Source organism: Gavialis gangeticus, unplaced genomic scaffold (genome assembly GCF_001723915.1).
Source record: "Gavialis gangeticus isolate Ggan-Ray unplaced genomic scaffold, GavGan_comp1, whole genome shotgun sequence".
NCBI lineage: Eukaryota > Metazoa > Chordata > Crocodylia > Gavialidae > Gavialis > Gavialis gangeticus.
Window position 1 is genome coordinate 35,400,784 of NW_017729027.1, and position 20,685 is coordinate 35,421,468.

The window sequence follows — 20,685 nt, forward strand, 5'->3', positions numbered from 1 at the left end:
CCCCCCCCCCCCCCCCCCCCCGGCTGTGCAAGAGGCAGGCAGACTCTGTAAAGAAAAAAAGGTTCGGGCTCCTCACTATTTTTTTTTCTCCTGGGTGGAGCCTGCTCATGATGGAGGGGGGAGGGGGCGGCATAAGCTGACAGCAGGCCGTCACTGCTCTGTCACAGTGATGGAAGCCCCTAAATTGAAATGGTGGGTCAGAATTAACAATCCATTAAAAATCCACCATTTCAGTTTAGGGGAACTAAACCCCCCTCACATGTACAAGTGCCCTTGATCTATAACATACGTATTTGTTATTAGCAACAATCTCATATTAATAATAAAGTCAGGTAAAAAAAAGAGAGACTGGTAAATATACTTTTATGAATATAACATTTAGGAATGTTCATTGAAACTCCTTATTTTTTCAAAACCTTTCAAAAAATATTTATTGTTTTCTATCCCTTCTAAAAAGCCATATTTTTCACTGAGATTCCTGCCAGTTGAGGCCTAAGAAGGAATAACTGAATTAAACAGAAATTTTCTCTATTTACTCAGGGCTTCCCAATACTTCTGACCCTTCCTCATGGTCAGATTCTGCCACTCCTACTCAAATATTTGTTCCCCTAAAGTGAATGAGGATACTTAAAGCCCACAGAACGCTTGAAAGTGGTACTGAAATCATGATTTAGAGCTAAGGCCCTATGGTAAGTTGTGCTGTTCTTAATTACCAGGTTAGACTTCTACCATATTTTTACCACTTACTATACTTAAACTAAACCTTAACCTTGAAACCTAGCATCAGCTAGAAACTTACCACTGAGAAAATTATAAATAATAGGGTTTGCTGCACTGTTTGCATAAACGAGCCAGTGTGAGAATGTAAACCAGGCATACACCGTCTCTCTGTCATCAGCATGGTTAAACATGCCAAAAACCCTGCAGAATAAAGGAGAAAAAAGAGAAAAAATCTGAGAGATGAGGCATAAGTTTCTGAATATAAATCATTTAAAACTTTATTTGAATGCCATTTCAAAGACTCATTTGCCAGAAATCCCTAGATCAACACAGCCAGCTTTCTCTAGAAAATGCAAAAACTCTACCCAAAACCAGAGTCTGTAGGTTGTAGGATCTTTGTCCAGCTTCTGGTTAAGGAGGTTTGTTAGAATTATGCCAGTTGAATAGTTCTGTCAGCTCAGAATAGCCAGACTTGAGTGACTCTGGAAAATATCCCATTTCTTCTCCACAGCCTGCCCTTTTGTAGAAGGGCACCACATTTAATCATTGTGGATTATGCAAAAAATGTCCATGATGATTGTGGATGATACTTTCCTCCCAAACACTGCACCCTGATGATAAGAACAATTATACATTTAGAAATGGTACCTGGCATTCAACATTTAACAGAAAACTATATGTGTTCCAGATAATTCAGTCTGTTTTAATATAATCCTCCCTAGCAATGATAAAATTATGGTCATGTCCTTCTCAATCAGAGTCACTATAGGATAGTGAACAGTGTCATCCCCACTCAGTCTCCCCAATTTCTTCCTTTTGTTCCTATTGGGAGTTGTGTGCGCACATAAGTGTAACCACAAAATTATATGTCTGGCTAGAACACTACCATGTTTTATAGCTATTCTGGTTAATAGACATGACAAAACTCTTGATTCTTTATATTGTTCCTTGAGTTGCCTATTACTTTACTGGCTCACCGATTACTCTTATTTTAATTAAATAACCATAAAAAAACAGTTCACTAACTTAAATTCATTCTGGGCATGCTTTTCAATCTCAGAGGCATTGAAAATCTGTATATTTTTTTGCTTCTGATTAACAATAAAGGTTTGTGTGCTACCTGTTTTTGGGAAAATCTATAGCCTTGCAAATAAACTAGTTGTTTAATATATGAAATACCAGACCAAAAGTTTGGGGTCTATTTCTGCTTCTCATGCATGTAGCAAATGATATCCAGTGTGATAAAAGGTAACAACCCGCGCGCGCGTGCACGTGCGCGCACACACACACACACACTTTGTCTCCAGTTCTAAATTGTTCCTCAATAAAAAACAAAATATTTGAGCCATTTGTTTGCAGGAAGTAAAAATATCATTTAAAAGGGAGTTTTTATTTTAGGATATTTTTTCCAAATTTAAATTTTAAGATTCCACTGCAGAGCCCTCATTCCAAGGTATATGGAGACAAGGGGGCAAACAGCCCTGGGCTGCTGGCTGCCCCATCTCCACATGCTGCTCCGCAGCTGGCTGGGATGCAGGGTGCCTTAGTGCGGACTAGCTTCACACTGAAACACCCTGTGCCCTGGCCAACTCCCAGCAGCACAGAAGGGGCCAGGAGGACCTGGGTATGGGCAGTGTGCCCACAGTGGGACAATATGTCCCACAGCAAAGTACATGTGTATGGGTGTGCACTGCAGCACAAAGTAGTGGCGCAGATCTGTGCAGCTATTATTTGTGCCCCTATAAGTGCACACCCCTGTTCATCTGGATGTGCCCACAGAGTACAAAAGTGTGTTTTTGTCCCAGAAGTTCACAATCTAAATGGTCAAGGTATTGGAGGGAAAACTGAGATCTAATAATCATAGAATCATAGAAAGTTAGAGTTGGAAGGGACCTCAGGAGGTCATCTAGTCCAAACCCCTGCTCAAAGCAGAGCCATCCCCAACTAGATCATCCCAGCCAAAGCCTTGTCCAGCTGTGTCTTAAAAATCTCCAAGGATGGAGATTCGACCACCTCTCTAGGTAACCTGTTCCAGTGTTTCACTACCCTCCTAGTGAGAAAATTCTTCCTAATATCTAACCTAAACTTCCCTTTCTGCAGCTTGAGACCATTGCTCCTTGTTCTGTCATCTGCCACCATTCAGAACAGTCTAGCTCCATCCTCTTTTGAATTCCTCTTCAGGTTTTTATTAAATCTCCCCTCAGTCCTCTCTTTCCTAGACTGAATAAACCCAGTTCCCTCAGCCTCTCCTAAGTCATGTCTCCCAGCCCCCAAACCATATTTGTTACCCTCCACTGGACTCTCTCCAGTTTGTCCACATCCTTTCTGTAGTTGGGGGGGGGGGGGCAGGGGCAAAACTGAACACAATACTCCAGAAGGGGCCTCACCAGTGCTAAGTAGAAGGGAATAATCACTTCCCTGCACCTACTGGCAAGACATCTAGCAATGCAGCCAGTATGCCATTAGCCTTCTTGGCAACTAGGGCACACTGCTGGCTCACATCCAGTTTATTGTCCACTGTAAACCCTATGTCTTTTTTGAAGAGCTGCTGCCCAGTCAGTCAGTCAGTCAGCCCCCAGCTTGGACTGGTGCATGGGATTGTTCTAGCCTAAGTGTAGGACTTTGCACTTGTCCTTGTTGAACCTCATGAGATTTCTTTTGGCCCAGTCCTCCAGTTTGTCTAGGCCACTCGAATCTTAGTCCTACCCTCCAGTGTATCTACTACTCCCCACAAATTGTTTTCATCTGCAAACTTCCTGAAGGTGCAGTCTATGCCATCTTGCAGGTTGTTGATGAAGATGTTGAACAAAACTCGCCCCAGGACTGACTCCTGGGCCACTCCACTTGATACTGGTTGCCAACCAGGCATTGAGCCATTGATTATTACTCACTAAGCCTGATGATCCAGACAGTTTCTATCCACCATTCATCCAGCCTGCACTTCCTTAGCTTGCCTGCGAGAATGTTGTGGGAGACCATATCAAAAGCCTTGCTAAAATCAAGGTATACCACATCCACTTGTCTCCCTGCATCCACAGAGCCAGTCATCTTATCATAGAAAGCAATCAGGTTGGTCAGGCATGACTTGCCCCTGGTTAATCCATGCTGACTATTCCTAATCACCTTCTTCTCCAAGTGCTTTGAGATGGATTCCTTGAGGATCTCTTCCATGATTTTTCCAGGGACTGAGGTGAGGCTGACTGCTCTGTAGTTCCCTGGATCCTCCTTTTTCCCTTTCTTAAATATGGGCATGATGTCTGCTCTTTTCCAAATATCTGGGACCTCTCCTGATGACCATGAGTTTTCAAAGATGATGGCCAGTGGCTCTTCAGTCACATCATGCTAACTCCCTCAGCAGCTTCAGGTGCATCCCATCTGGCCCCATGGACTTGTACACGTCCGGCTTTTCTAAATAGTCCCTAATCTGTTCTTTACCCACTGGGAGCTACTCACCTCCTCTCCAAACTGTGCTGCCAGATGCAGTAGTTTGAGAGCTGACTTTGCCTATGAAGACTGAGGTGAAATAGACATTGAGTACTTCAGCATTCTCTGCATCCTCTGTCACTAGGTTGCCTCCCCCCATTCAGTAAGGAACCCACACTTCCCCTGATCCTTCTCATGCTACTGACATACTTGTAGAAACCCTTCTTGTTACTCTTCACATCCCTTGCTAGCTGCAACTCCAGTTGTGCTTCGGCCTTCCTGACTTCATCCCTGTATACTGGAGCAATGCTCTTATATTCTTCCCTAGTTATCTGTCCAAATTTCCACTTCTTATAAGCTTCCTTTTTGTGATTTAGTTTACTAAAGAGTTCCCTGCTAAGCCAAGCTGGTCTTTTGCCAGTTTCCCTATGCATCAGGATGGTTTGTTCCTACACTCTCAGTAAGGCTTCTTTCAAGTACAGCCAGCTGTCCTGGGCTCCTCTTCCCCTAAGACTGGCTTTTCAGGGGTCCTGACCATGAGTTCCCCGAGCAAGTCATAGTTTGCTTTTCTAAAGTCTAGGGTCCTTACTTTGCTGTTCTCCATCCTTCCTTTCCTCAGGGTCCTGAACTCAATCATCTTGTGGTTACTGCTTCCCAAGTTACCATCCACTACTACATTCCCCACCAGTTCTTCCCTGTTTCTTAGTAGCAGGTCAAGAGCATGGCCCCTAGTTGGCTGCTCCAGCACTTGCACCAGGAAGTTGTCTCGGACACTGTAAAAACTTCCTGGATTGCCTGCACACTACTGTATTGCCCTCCCAGCAGATGTCAGGGTGATGGAAGTCCCCCAAGAGAACCGGGGCTTGTGATCAAGAAACTTTCACTAGCTTCTTAAAGAAAGCCTCATCCACCACTTACTCCTGGCCTGGTGGTCTATAGCAGACCCCCACCATGACATCACCCTTGTTGCTTTCCCCTCTGACCTTAACTGAGAGACTCTGAAAAGGCCTATTCCAGTTTGAGTAATAATATGGCTCTTTTTACATAGTGTGACTCCTCCTCCTCTTCTCCCCTGCCTGTCCTTCCTGAATAGTTTGTACCAATCTATGACAGTTTTCCAGTCATGCAAGCTATCCAACCAAGTCTCTGTTATTCCAATCATATAATAGTTCCACTGCTGTGCAAGGACTTCCAATTCTTCCTGCTTGTTTCCCAGGCTCCATGCATTTGTGTACAGGCACCTAATAATGATTCACCAAAGATCCCACATCAAATCAGTGGCAGAGCTGGGACACAACCATAAGCCATGTCACTTTTTTAAGGTGTGGAGTTTTTTTTACCTTTCGTATCTCCCAGGGATGCCTCCCGTCCCTCCCCACCTACCCCCCTCACTGAAAAGTAACAGTTCATGGAATGCCTGCATGTGCAGTGTGTGGCACCACAGATGGGGCTGCAATGCCATATACTGCACATACACGCTCATCTGGACACAGCTCCTGAGTGCATTCACAAAAAGAAATGGGCATGGAAGTTGAAATAAATGAGGTAATTTTCATAAATAAAAGCTAGTATAAATAATGGTTCCACAATCTTTCACAAAAGTTCTGCCAGCTGATTGGTTAACTCAGATTCTTTCCTGCATTATGTGGGTGTCTGTCAGCTCGAATGAATCAAATTGTATCAGAGAAAACTTCTTTTTGACAAAAAGCTTTCCTAAGGTATTAACTATTTCTGGATAAGTTTACCTTTTTAAGACATTGAGGACACTAATTGGTAGATAGCAAAGTGCAAAAACCAAGAGAACAACCATCAGCATACGTGCTGTTTTTCTTCTTGCTCGTATCTGTTTTATTTCAGCTGTCACAGCACTAATCCTTGACTTTGTTGATTGTCCCAGCCCCCGGGGCTGTGCTGAAAACTGTAGTGGCTTCCATTTTCTCTGAACTATTGAAGAAGTTCCTGGGATCTGAAAGAACAGAGAGTAAGTGGAAACTTCATTATGGATATTTGCTCTATTTGTTGCAGTGAAAAACAAACTCTGTAGGGAGTAGCTAAAAGAGAAGGGGGATATGCTGACATAAAGTTTTACACTGCCAATTTTTCCCATAGATTGCAGTCATCAAACACTGCTCATTTAGGAGAATAAATAAATTTAAGAAGCTGTTAATAATCAATAGGGTTATTTTGGTGTGCACATAAATACAAAAATATGCATACAAACCAGGGTATATAGCTTTTCAAATACCCATAATATTTTCAACATGTTACCTAACTGCCCAGAAGGGATTTGAACACTCTATTTTTGAAAGGTGTTTGTGGGGAGAAGGGGAGGGGGAAGACAGGGGAGGGGAGAGGCAGGCAATGGGAGAGGGGGCAGGCAATGGGAAAGTAGTCATTTTTTCCTGCATTGTGATTCTGGCCAAGGGGTTGAGGGACCAGAGTGATTTTCAAACTACAACTGCATAAACACATTCTAGTGATCTGGCAGAATTCTCCTGGTAGAAAAATGTATCCCTAGATGCCTGAACAGACATTTGACTGCTGAGCCCCTGAAAAAGAGAGAGTTTTCAGTGATGATGCTGCATAGCCCCTGGGTACATATCTCATCATGCTCTGCAGGCTCCCTCCATCTTCCTGGAGACAGACTAGTAGCAGAGTACAGGGAATCCCTGATTGACTGACCCAGATTGCTCAGGGTCAACTCATCTCTCCTTGCAGCTCAACATGGGGCATTCTGAAGAAGCCATATTCTGCTCCTTGCTCGGCTAGAGCAGTAGAGTCCAGTGAGTGACAATTTCCCATAGGAGGGTAGGAAGCAAATCACCCTGGAATGCTGGAAGACTGTGCTATGGTTTCTCTCAGAGGAGAACATGTACAGACATTCATTCTCTTAGAAGAAACTTTCCAGGGAATTATTTAATCCTGATTGTTCCCAGGTTGTTTCTCCCCTGAAGAAACCATTTTTATTTTTGGAGAAAAATCCTAAACACCTGTATGTGTGTGATTTCTCTTGGAAGAGCAGCAGATCTCCCAGGAGAAACTGAATGTCTATTTCCGGCCTATGCCTGTGTTTCAGAATGCAGGGAAGTGAATTCAAAACATTTATGTAAAGATGGTCATGGCTAAATGGGTTAATGCTGGTCCGCTATGCTCTTTGAAACTTATTAAACACAGCCATCTCTAAAGGAGTGCCTATGGACTATTTTCTCATGAAAAAAATCAGGTTAGTGCTAGAGAATGCAGCTAAAGGGAAGGATATGGTGAAAAGACAATATTTTAATTAAGGAGTAAGGCACAGAATGAAGGAATAGGTTATATAGTTAAAGATGTTACAATAGATGGAAAAAGAACCACTGGGGAAAGAGGTTCTCATTTGTGTCTCCTTAGAAGATCCTTTTGGGGCTTACGCTTATCTCCCCTCACAGTAAGCAACACATCAGAAGCCAGATGAGAGAAAATGTTTCTACCTTTCTGAGAGTGGTTAGGGTTGGAAATAAATTAATTTCCTTGAATCTGTCTCATTGCTGAAAATTAACTAAAGTTGGACATCTGGAATTTCTCTACATATGTTGCAACCCCCTCTCAAGCATTTTAAAATCAATGAGATGGACTCAAAATAAGCATGAAATTAAAAATGAAGGAAATGACAATAGCAATAGAAACTTTTGTTTACCTTCTCATTTTAGTGGGTTCTTACAAAGCTTCCAATTTCTAGGTTGCATGTGATCCTTTTGAGTTGAATATCCAACCTGAAGCGCATGCACCTCCTTCTGGTTGTCTAGTGAGAACTCCATTTTTATTCTAACTTTTTCCTCTTGTTAGAGTTCTAATGCTGTCTTCTTCCCCACCCTCCCAGTCCTTCACTTCTCTAGGTAGGCACTTGACTTTTCCATTTTTCCTCCACTGCCCTTGATATTAGTAACTATAACCTCCCAGCAAACAATATATCCCTGTACTGAGGGTGCATACAATAGAGGTATAGTTTAAGATTTACTCTATTATTGATGTTTTTATAAACACAAAGCAAATAAAATTTGAGCTGTAACATTGCTCCCAGATTTTGGGCTAAAATCAACAGTAGCATAATTTTCATATCTGAGATGTATCTTATTGCAAAGGACTTATCCTACTTTAATAATGGAATTTCCTCTTATAAGATGACTCTTCCATTTCACTGCTGTGATATTACATTAAGAAAATGAAGAGAGTGGAGGTGGAACCCAAACACACACACTAGAAATTGTTTTTTCCTCTTTATGGTGTGAACATTTCATTTTTCACCAAAATTTTTGCACCTGTTTTTTTGTAGCTACTCCCATTTAGATTGAAAGAAGTAGATCTTGTCTCAAGACTTGGAACACCTCATTTCTAATGAAACTTGAGACATGACTGATGATGCTGTGATTAGAGAATTTTTATCTACCATTCAAACAGCCTCTGGCTGGGATCACAGATATAGATTGCAGCAGAATATACACAATGTGCAGTTGCCTTAAACTACCTATTGAATCTTTACGTACTCAACAGAAACTCCCATAGAATTTATCTATAGAACCCCATTCCTGAGTTATATATACTTTGGGGACACTCAAAGAATAAGAAGCATTTTCCATTTTAAGCCAATAAGCAAATAATATAATAAAATGTTCTAGGCAAAAAACCAAAAATACATAAATCCTACAGGGCTGTTAAACATACTAGAGCTTGAGGGGCATTTAACTTGATTTACATATGCATTAATTATTATAGTTAATGCATTAATAACCACATGCATACACAAAGAACAAATTAATTTTCTAGATGTTATAATAAAAATGTATTATAGTCTAAGTTTAATGGGTATGATTTATAGAATGCTAACAAGCTAACTAAACATCCTCAGTAGTTTCACAGTAACATTTAGAATGATCATAATTGGTACTGAAATTGTAGAATACCCATTTTTTAACCCCCAACTTTAAGTTATTTTTTAAAGATGCCTTTATAACAGTAGGAAATCCTTCAAAGTATAATAATATTTGTTTAAAAAACTGAAAACATTTTAAAAACAAAAAATGATGGATCGAATTCTCATTAAACTAAACTAATGGAAAGAAATGTATCTTAGTGTAAAAGAACATAAGGTTTAATCAATATAAGTCTATCTAACTTTCTGGTAAGTGGAATGTGTGTCAGCCTGTTCATCATAAGGCAATTCACTTCTAGAGAAACTGCTTAGATACTCTTTTTAATCTCCTTTTTAAAGTGTATGGGGAAAATATTCTTTTGAATTGAATATCTCCCTCTTCACTTGTAATTCAAATAAATTACTTTGACATTATTGCCCTTTCTTTCATAAAGACTTTAATTCTGAATTTGCAAATCCGTACCAAAAATGCCTGATTAAAAGATATGATTGAAAACTTCCAGAGTTGCCTGAGAGTAAAGGTGGTCCAAGATTTTTCCACAAGGTAATTTTTGAAGATTCACTTTGTTGATACCCTCATTTGAAAACAGAAATAGTTTCAACTGGTTTCTTGTCAAGGCTTGCAACTGTCTTCATTAGCACATTGTATTTTTTGTATGCATCTGGAAAGATCATTTGTACATTGCAGTAGTATTAGTGTATTAACTGACATTCTGACAAACAGCATAGTTCTTTAACTGTGGTTATTATCAAAGAATAAATTAAAAAACATGCTTTTAATTTACACTGAATAACACCTACTTCATTTTGAAAGATGCTTAATGTTTTCTGCAAATCAATTCATGTTTCTTAATAAGATATGTTACTAATTTTCCTTATGTGCCTTGTCTGAATCTACGTTAGGAAAAGAGGCATGTGTAATTCTTTACTGGTGATAATCAAACATTAGTAATTGTAACTTTTTTATTGTAGAAGCTAATTTCTAGGGTTTTCATATTAGTATCATCCTAACATTAGTTGTCAGTGTGGATAATGCAAAAGATCTTAAAACTGTTTTAGACTAACGTAATTTAAAAAAATATCCAGCCAGCTAACATTTATTTTTGTGGTTTAGGTGCAGTCCATATGATTCACTCTGGTTTTAAATGTTCATACCAAAACACTTGAATTTAAAATCTTGAATGAGTAATATTATATATGCAAAGATCTAAAACTGCAACTAATACAGTTTTAAAGCAAGTAGGGCAGGTTTACATTTGTTTTAATTTTGTAATACTTAAATCTAGGATAATATTGCTTTGATTAATGGACTGATGACATCACAACTCCCTAAAGCCATATGCCTTATAGTATATTTTGGTTTTCTAGGTCAGCAAATTTTACAGGAGATACATATCCTGGCAAAAAGATTTTCATGATGTTTTGTTTTGTTCTGCATGTATTTGGATTTTTTAAGTCTATGAATGAAATCCATAAAATATTAGATAGAGCTATATATAACACACATCACATAAAGTATTATATTCTTGGCAGGACATTCAATTTCAGACGTCATCAGAAGTAATGACAGGATAGAAATTACTCAAGGCTATATTGAGTATGATGCCTTGTAAGAGCTGCTTGGAAATTATAAAAGTGGAATTTCTCACTTCACATGACATTTACCACTTTACTGGTCCTTTAGTGGGTAGCAAGGAAGTGCCACATATGGGTTGACTAGGTCCAGAGCACAGCAATGCAGAAGCAGTGTGGAGTACAAGCAATTGCTAATCTGCTCAACCTGTTCAGGCACTGAAGTGATGATCAAGCAGCTTGCTAATTTGTGCAGCATGAAAATGGCAAAAAAAATTTTGAAACACTGTATACCATTTTTGCTTACTTAATTTCAGGGGGGTTTTTTGTCTGCCTGCTTGTTTCTCTGTTCTTCATTTTGCTTATCATTTCAATAAAATGTTTGACAAAATGGCCATGTGTATGAAAAATCTGATTTCACATTTCTGAATTTTGAATTGTTGATTTCTAAACCAGCCTTTGGTCACACAGGGGCTCATTATCACAGATGAATGTAACAAAAAAATGTCAGAGGCATTTGACAGATATTTAAGTTGAATAGGTTCATTTCTGAGTTTGTAAAAAAGGAGGAAAAAACTATTTTCTACACATCTATACTCCAGCAGCTATGAAAAATGTATTGAAGAGGTGAACTGAAGGCTCTGGTGATGGTGCTATTGAGAGGGTTTTGGCTTCCTTGACCACAGCATGCACTTCACAGACAGACATCTTCTGGGAAGGGATGGTATCTACCTCATGCTGAAGGGAAAGGTTCTTTTCTTGGCCAGGATGGCAGACCGCCTGGACAGGGTTTTAAACTGAGATCACCAGGGGATGGGGGAGGGGGGGAGCAGCAAGTGGAGCAAGGGTCTAACAAACAAACAACCATTACAACAGGAAACAACAGGAAGGGCACTACAGCATGAGTTGAGGCAGTGGGGCTCCCTCAATGTGACAGGAAATGGAGGGCCTCCAGCAGAGGGCTCAAATGCCTGTACACAAATGCCAGGAGCATGGGGAAAAAACAGGAGGAACTGGCCCTCCTCCTTTCCAGCAGGAGCTATGATATCATAGGGATAACAGAGACCTGGTGGGACTCTACCCATGATTGGATTGTAGCTATAGAGGGCCACACCCTGCATAGGAGGGATTGCATAGGGGAAAAGGGTGGAGGTCTAACTCTATATGTAAAGGAGTAATACACCTGCTTGGAAGCTGAAATTGAGGAAAGACAACTTGAGATCCTCTGTGTCAAGTTATGGTGGGGACACAGTAAGGGACCTAACTGTAGGAATATATTATAGACCTCTGAATCAAGATGAGGTGCTAGATCTGGACTTCTCCAGAGAACTGGAAGAGGCTGCGAGAGCATGGGATATGGTCATCACGCAGACCTTAACTACCCAGACATCTCCTGGGAAGAGCCCTCAGCCAGATCTGACCAGTTGCATAGACTCCTGCCTTGTATTGACGAACTCTACCTGTCTCAGGAAGTATATGGGTTGACCAGAGGAAATGCACTTCTAGATTTAGTTTTGGCCAAGAGGGATGACCTGGAGAGTGATCTGATGACAGAGGGTAACCTAGGCAACAGTGACCATGACATTATCACTTTCACTGTCCGTCACAGGGCTGGGAAATCTGTCAGTCAGGTGCAAATTCTTGACATTAAAAAAAGCTGACTTCAATAAGCTAAGAGCTTTAGTGAATAATGCCCTACAGGATCATGGACCTCAGGGAAAGAGTGTGGATGAAGAGTAGTTGTTCCTCAAGGACACAATCTTCGGTGCACAGAAGTTGTCCTTACCTGTAAGCAGAAAAGTTGGCACTGGGGCTGGGAGCCTGTCTTGGCTCAATAGGAAAGTTGCAGATCTTCTGAAAAGAAAAGGGAGGCTTACCAATGATGTTATAGGAATAGGTCCCAAGGAGAACTACATAAGATTAGTCCACGCCTGTCGGAGGCAGATTAGAAAAGCAAAGGTGGTGACCAAATTCAGGTTAGATAACAGAAGGAAAACCAGTGGAAATGTGGGACCACTGCTCAATGCATTTACACATCTGATCACTGACACCAAGGAGAAAACTGAACTCCTGAATGAGTGCTTCACATCTGTATTCCACCAGTCCGAGAGTGATAGCCTGCCAAATGCAAATATGACACAGAATAGTCACAATAGGGGTGATCACCTACCAACAGTCAATGTAGAGCTGGTGAAAGAACAGCTAAAGAGGCTGGATGTCTATAATTCATCAGGACTGGATGAACTCCATCCGAGAGTGCTGAACGAATTAGCCAAAGTCATCACAGGACTGCTGGTGAATCTCTCTGAGAATTCACGGCACTCAGGAGAGGTCCCAGAAGACTGGAAAAGGGCCAATGTTGTGCCCATCTTCAGGAAGAGGATGCGAGAGGACCCAGGGAACTACAGGCTGATCAGCCTGGCCTCAATCCCAGGAAAAATCCTCGAAAAATTTCTCAAGGAGCCCATATGTGATAAGCTAGTAGGAGGCAAAATTCTGAATGACAGCCAGCATGGTTTTGTCATAGGCAGGTCATGTCTGACTAACCTCATCTCCTTCTATGACCAGGTTACTCACCACCTGGATAAGGGAGATGATGCCAATGCCATTTACTTGGATTTTAGGTTGGCCTTTTACTTGGTGTTCCATGAAGGTAAAACTAGGGGACGATGAGATCAACAATTCAACAGTCAGATGGGTGGCAAACTGGATATGGGGCTGGACCCAGACAGTTCTAATAGATGGATCTGTGTTGACCTTGTGGAAGGTAGCCAGTGGGGTCCCCCCAGAGTGCAGCCATGCATCAAGGTAGGCTGATGGTTCAGGTAGTCCTAGACAGATTAGTTAGAAGGGCAAACCAGAACCAGATGCTGTTCAACACTGAGAAGTGCTTCATCTGGGGATGAAAAATCCTCAACAAACTTACAGGCTCATTGGTGCTACACTAGCTAGCCTCACATTCAAAAGGGACCTGGGGATAATAATTTACCATAAAATGAATATGAGCCACCAGTGTGATGCTACAGCTAGCAGAACAAACAATACACTGGTATGCATCAACTGATGCATCTCAAACAAAACTAAGGAAGTTATTCTTCCACTCTACTTGGCATTGGTGAGGCCACAGCTGGAGTACTCCATCTAGTTCTAGGTGCCACACCTCAAAAAGGATGTGGAAAAGCTTGAGAGAGTCCTGAGAAGAGCCACTTGCATGATTAGAGGCCTGAAGAGCAAGCTACAAGGAAAGGCTGACAGATGTGGGACTGTTCAGCCTGGAAAAGAGAAGACTTTGGGGGTATTTGGTGGCAGCTGACAAATATATCAGGGGAGAGCATCAGGGGCTAGGTGAACAACTATTCACCAAAGCGCCCCAGTGGAAAACCAGGAGAAATGGTCATAATTTCCTAGAAGAAAGTTTCAGACTGGATATAAGGAAAAACTTCTTCACAGTTCATGTGACCAACTGAAATAGACTCCTAGTGGGGTTGGAGCAGGCACCTACCCTGGAGTTCTTCAAAAGGAGACTAGATCCACACCTTGCTGAGGTTATTTGACCCCAGCAGTCTTTCCTGCCCAGAGCAGGGGGGCTAGATCCGATGATCTCACAAGGTCCCTTTCAGCCCTAAACCTCTGTGAATCTGTGAAAATCTATGTAAAATCAACCACCATTATGTAAGGAAGTGCCATTTAGGAAAATCAGGGATCCTTTTCTCACTGCTTTTGTTTCTTCTTTTGAAGACTTTCCCAGACTTGCACAAAATAATTCATCTTTCACTGTAATTGCCTTCCTTTCTGAAATAGTAGGCATCCAAATCTTCTAGACTGCCAGTAAGGCTAATCATAATACTGGGTGCACTCCTCAGGACCTAAGTGGTGTTATGGAATTTTTGGAGAAAATCTTTTATTCCTAAATAGACATAAACATAACCAATAAACCTAAATGTGAGTCAGTATATATAACTTACTTGGCGGCACCATAGTTTTCGAAATATTTGCAAATAGGCCAACACCATAAGACAGAGTGGTGCCATGTATGTCACCAGAAAGAAACATGTGTGGTACATTTTTGGGTAGACCTCAGCTGGAAGAAAAAATAAAATAGAAAAATTATGCATATATAAATATAGATCTATGTATCCTGTTAAAAAATTATTTTGAATCAAATGGTACTTGCAGGTACACATATATGCAATACTCATTAGTTAAAATGGGTAAACACACATAAATCTGATGGTTGAAGCTGGTCCTTGAATAAGAATGAGACATTTTCTTGTAAAGTATTTTGACTTGCTTCTACACTTCAAGGCAGCATATTGCCCTCCTGGGTTGAGAGCACATTCTTTACTATATTTTTTTTAATTAGTGAAGAGTTCCATTAGGAAGATGATAGTACCTTCTTTTAGTAGCTGACAACTGAATTTTCAAATCCTATCTACATTGTATGTTGTAATGTAACACACTCCATAAAGAGAAAGGAAAGTTCCATGTTGTTACCATGATGTTACCGTGTGAGATACCTGTTCTTAGTTACTGCTCTGTGACCCTGAGCTTGTCTTGTTTGTGCATGTCAACATGGCAAAGAAGCAAAATGTTTTTTTTCCCCTTTGTAATATCTTTTATTGGACTAAGTGTATAGTTGGGAGAAAGACAAGCTTTTAGGCACAAAGTGCCCCTTCTCAGGTCTGAGAAAAACAAGCTTAAGTATAGACCAAGTCAAATACCAGACAAAACAATGGCTTGTATTTAACCCACTATGAAAATGAAGACAGCCCATTCAAAGAGAAGTCATTAGAAGTAGCCCCAGAATCTTGTTTTTTACATTTGCTCTGAATTATGATGGCTGAAACACCATTCCAGCCCAGAATATGTGCAATCTGTTTAGAGATACCTCAGCTAATTTAGATATTAGAAGTAGCAATGCTATATTAGCATGACATTCTAGTATACCTTTGTTGCACTTATCCATCTGTAAGTAGGTAAAATAGAATTGATCTACCTCAAGGGCTGATGCGAAGATAAATAAAGATTTGAGATATTCAAATATTATGGCAATATTACGCTAATGACACATAAGATGGATGGCTAGTAGGTAGAGACGGACATGCTTATACGCATATATGTGCAAACATATATACATATATACACACACTCATCAATACATCCATATATCCATATATCCATATATATATATGGATATATAGATGAGTGTGTGTATATATATGTGTATGTATGTGTGTGTGTGTCTCTCTCTCTAGATATATATGCACATGTATATACACGCACACGCACACACACACACACATATATATATATACATGCACATACAGAAGGGGGGCTGTACCGCAAATGTTGGCAACCACAGAAGTATACAATGGAATCATTAAAATAAGCTAGTGTAATTCATGCAAAAACCTGAATTTTCTAAATTAAACACTCTAAAGTCAGGAAATTTCTGATCCCAAAGTGTGTTGTACACTTCAGTGAGTGGATCTTCCCAATACTTTTGCCACTGTGTGACACAGGAGACTGGGCAAGATCTGTGGTCTTAACCAGTTAATGGCAATTCTTATGCTCTAAACTAGGGAATCACTGTTATTCACATTCTACAGCTGTTGAAAAGAAAGTTACATGACTTACTGAGATCACAAGAGGTCAGTGATAGAGATGAGAATAGATTCCTCTTGCTAATAAGAAGCTGTCACCTGCCTCATTAATGCTATGCAGGCAGCAGGGCTCCTTTCAGGTATAAAGGCAGTACACATTCAAAGAGCCACCTGGAGTTTATGGCTTCCAATTTAGCACTCTGAATCCAATGGAAACATGAGTGCAGCCCAGCTATCTACAAAGGGCTGATGGGCCAGGCTAGGGGAAGAAGCCAGCTTTCTTCTTTGAAGTTCTGCCACCTGAAAAGTGCAGGTAGCTAAACATCAAAAGAAACTTTAGTCCTTCCTTCACCCAGGACAGTGTACTTTGCAGAACTTTCGCTTAAGAAGCTGAATCTGTTTAGTTTTTCAAGATAAAGTAAAGCTTTCAAGTGGCTTAGTAATCACTTCAGTAGACAGAAGGAGGGACTGGTCAAGGATGCTGTTCATTTTTCAGATGAATTAATCCCAGGCTCCATGGTCAGATTGGTGCTGAGGGGAAACATCAATCAGTGCTTTTGTACATTTATGGTGACATTTGAATTACCTATTATGCAACACCTATCCTTCAGTCATTTCTACATATATCAGAAGCAGAGGAGAAAAAGTTCTCATCTTAGACAGGCCATTCAATCGGCTTCAGAACAGAAAAGAATCATGCTCATCTGTGGTGGTCTCTGATAATGAAAGTAAATTATGATTTTGGTGTCTGTGAAGATCATAACAACTTTACCTCTGTGATAAGTAATACTGTAGAAAGCAGGGTATAGTTTCACTTGCACATGGTACTCACCAAATAGTCATGGAACTATCAAGGGTTAATGTTATTGTGGACTTAGTTTAAACTATTATGAATTTAGTTTAAATTAAATGAAAGGATAAACAAAAGTAAGTCTGTAAGGAAACTTGCTAGTGAGATCAAATGGACTGAAGAGCTGAGACATCTAAACATTGAGAAAGATTGGACTTCAGGTAAAAAATTATTTGCATTGCATGCAAATAGAAAAACTTGCAGGAAGGGTTCTAGACTTGCCTTGTTAAATAACCAATTCAAAATTGACAGTAAGAATACACTGAAAGCCTCTTATCATTATTAGAGCACTTACCAGCAAAGAAATCTATGGCTGAGAGTCTGTCCTGGAGGTATAGGGACAAAGTAAGAATTTCTAAAAGAGGAGTTAAGCTAGGCCTTGCAAAGTCCTAATTAAAATATTTTAAAAAAATAGTAAAGGTCCTTCAGTCATACAGATGAAAAAGAACAAGAACAAAAGAAACAGAGATGCTCGTCAGTGAGAATATGAGAAGTTCAAGAAAATTTAGATATGTCACAATTACTAAGTGAGTATTTTGCCTCAATTTTGAACATATGAGAGCAAAGACAGGAAGGCAAAAAGAAGAAGAAAAACTTTATGCTTTCACGTCAGTAGGTAGGGATAACTTCAGAACTCTAAAAGAAGTAACACATTAAATTATAAACTTTTAAATGAACTGTTCAAGTTAGTGGTGTGAATAGATAGTGAATGTATTATTTAAGAATAGGGGAAAGTAATCTGAACAACTACATCTATCCTTATTGAGACTGCCTATTCCTATTGGCCTCAGTTAGGAAGCTCATAGAAAGCTTTAGAACAAATATTGAAAGAAAGAATAATTCAAGAAATGGCAGTAGAAAGATAATAGAATAAATACAGTATGAGAGTAACAAAGTTAGATTAGCTGTATATCATGCTAGAGTAACTGAATGTGTTTTTTTGGATAACATTTCAAGATGAAGTAAGTATTATTTTTTCTGACTTAAATAAAGTGTTTTATACCATGCTGCATTGAAAAAAAAATAGCTTTTCATCATTAACTGTGGTACAAAAAACAGAAGTGTACTAGTGAAATTTCTGATAAAACAAAATAAGGATGCTTTATCAGAACAGGGAAGGATTGGTAGAATGTGCAATGCCTGGATGCTCCCACATTTTGGGGTAACAGAAATGTAAAAAGTACAAACTATGCATTTAGGTACTTGTAACAGAGGAGCCTAACTCTTTTACTTCACTGAGGGGGAAGGGAGAGAAAGGAACATAGTAGAGAGGGAAGTAGGAGGGAACTATGGGAGTAGAGAGGGAAGGCCCATGTCAGGGAGCCAGGGCCCTGTCCAACACTTAAAGCTAGAAACTGAGTAGAGGGAAGAGGAAGTGAAGGGCTTCCCTGGAAGGATGAGTGGGGATTTGAGCCATGCAGAGACATGGGATCTTTTGTTCTGCAGGCATCAGAGATTTCAGTGACTCAGGTGCTATGAACCTGTGAGGGGTCACTGATGCACAGGTCACAGTAAGGTGCACAGTAAGCACAGCAAGGTGTAGCGTCCTGCTAGGACCAGGTATAGGCCAGAGAAAGGCCATAGACTGAGTAGGACTAGAGCCCGTAAAGCTGGGCTTGGGTGCAGTGGTGGAAAGAGTCCAGGTAGAGCAAGAGGATGTAAGCCAGGGGATGGCTGAAACCCCTACAAGTGTTTGGAGGCTGTGACAGACCGGACAGTATAGAGGGGCAAAACACAGGTGTTCAATAACACCTGTGAGGCATGGGAATGACTATGGGGGAGGCAGGAGGTCATGATTATTGCCTTTAAGGCTTGAATTGGGAGAGTGTCCTGAGAGAGACAACTCTCTCTGGGAAGATCAGGGCAGAAGTTTGGAGAACTGCAAACCGCACTGGGGTACCTGGAAGAGGATACCTTTTCTGCCTGCAGCCTCCAAATGTAAGGATTCTAAATTAAGATCAAGTTGTGACAGGCAGAAATTTGGAGACACAATAGAGACTGAGGAAGTTTTAGGCAGGCCTGTCCAAATACTAGGGAGGTCACACACTGACCTGACAGTATGGGCAGGACTAGTTACAGTACTAACATTAAGAATTTCTTTATAAGCTGGGAGATCATCAACCAGAAATTACAAATGAGATGGATAGTATCTGTGAAAAGGCTAGTGACTAGAAAAAGGCAAATGTGATCCTAGTTCATAGGCAGAAGGTAAGCATTACTTCATACTACCAATGGCTATCTTTTTTTTCTAGAACATATCTGGAAAGTAGTGACAGGAAGGTATAAATGTCATCATACAAAGTACTGATAAGATGTAGCACCTCATCTCAAAAGAAGACATCTCATCTCAAAAGCTCCTCAAAGCTGAAGCTCAAAGGAGGATCCAGGAAATTAAAAAAAAACAATGGTAGCAAGATAAAGCCAAGGAGATTTAGCAATATGCCAACAAACATAACATTCATAGTTTTTTCCAGGCAACAAAAGCCATCTATGATCCAACTTTCCACAGTGATTGGAGGATAGCTCAACACTCATCAAAGACAACAACTCCTTCCAAGCTAGATGGAAATAACAGTTTGAACATTTTGAGGCACTCCTGAACTGTGAGTCAACTGCAATGGATCTGAATTTTTCTCTCAGTACTGCAAAAGGATATCCCTCATCAGCCCCCATGTCCTAGAAGAAATCTGTCATGCCATCAAGGAAATCAAGAAAAACAAGGCTACTGGACCAGATGGTATACCTGCTGAAATCTTTAAGGCTTGTGGTGAGTATACTACAGATTTGTTCTTTGAATTTGGAACAACAAGGAGATCCCTGGGGACCTGAGGAATGTTTACTTCATAACTATCTTCACAAAAGGGGATAAGTCTGTGTGCAGAAACTATTGAGGTATCACCCTCCTTTTGACAGAAGGGAAAATCCTCATACATATCCTCTGAATTGTCGTCTACCTCTTGCCGATGAAGTCTTTTCAGAATCTGTGTGGTTTCAGACCATTCCACAGCGCAATTGACATGATCTTTGTTGCCCACCAGGAACAAGAAAATTGTTGGGAACATCAGGACTGGTATATGTCCTTCATTGACCTTACTGTGGCCTTTGACTCTATCAATCATAAAGCCTTGTGGAAAGTACTGACTGGGTTTGTATGTCTTGAAAAATATGTTAAGGTCCTGAAGCTTCTCCATGACCAGATGACTGCAACCTTTCTTTGTAGCAGACCAGAGACAGATCCATTTCACATCCAAACTAGGTTCAAGCAAATATGTATCATCACCCCAGTTCTGTTATCTACTTTTTTACCATCATCCTGTTTGTTCTTAAGGACCTCCTCCCTTCTGGAATTGACACTGAATACTGAAAGAATGGAAGGCTTTTCAATCTGGGACTTTTTTGCTTAAAGACCAAAGTATTCAAAATGACCATCCTTGAGCTTTAATATGCTGACAACTGCACCAGCCTTCCATACAGCAAGGGAAACCTCCAGACCATGCTGAATCTCTTTGCAGAATCCTACCAAACTTTGGGCCTCTCTCTCAACGTTGACAAGACTAAAGTGCTCTATCCCTCCGCACAGGAGAGATCTTCAGAACCCCAATCCCTTCATA

At 40.4% G+C, this 20,685-nt stretch overlaps 1 protein-coding gene across 1 annotated transcript in view; it reads right to left on the reverse strand.

The window, feature by feature from the left end:
* Positions 1-20,685, reverse strand: part of HCRTR2 (hypocretin receptor 2) — a 70,712-nt gene that overhangs the window by 3,802 nt on the left and 46,225 nt on the right. The window contains exons 4-6 of the mRNA XM_019520559.1: positions 14,587-14,702; positions 5,889-6,109; positions 800-921 (exon numbers count right to left, since the gene is read on the reverse strand). Of these exons, the coding sequence (XP_019376104.1) occupies positions 800-921; positions 5,889-6,109; positions 14,587-14,702 (459 nt within the window). The remainder of the gene's footprint in view (positions 1-799; positions 922-5,888; positions 6,110-14,586; positions 14,703-20,685) is intronic.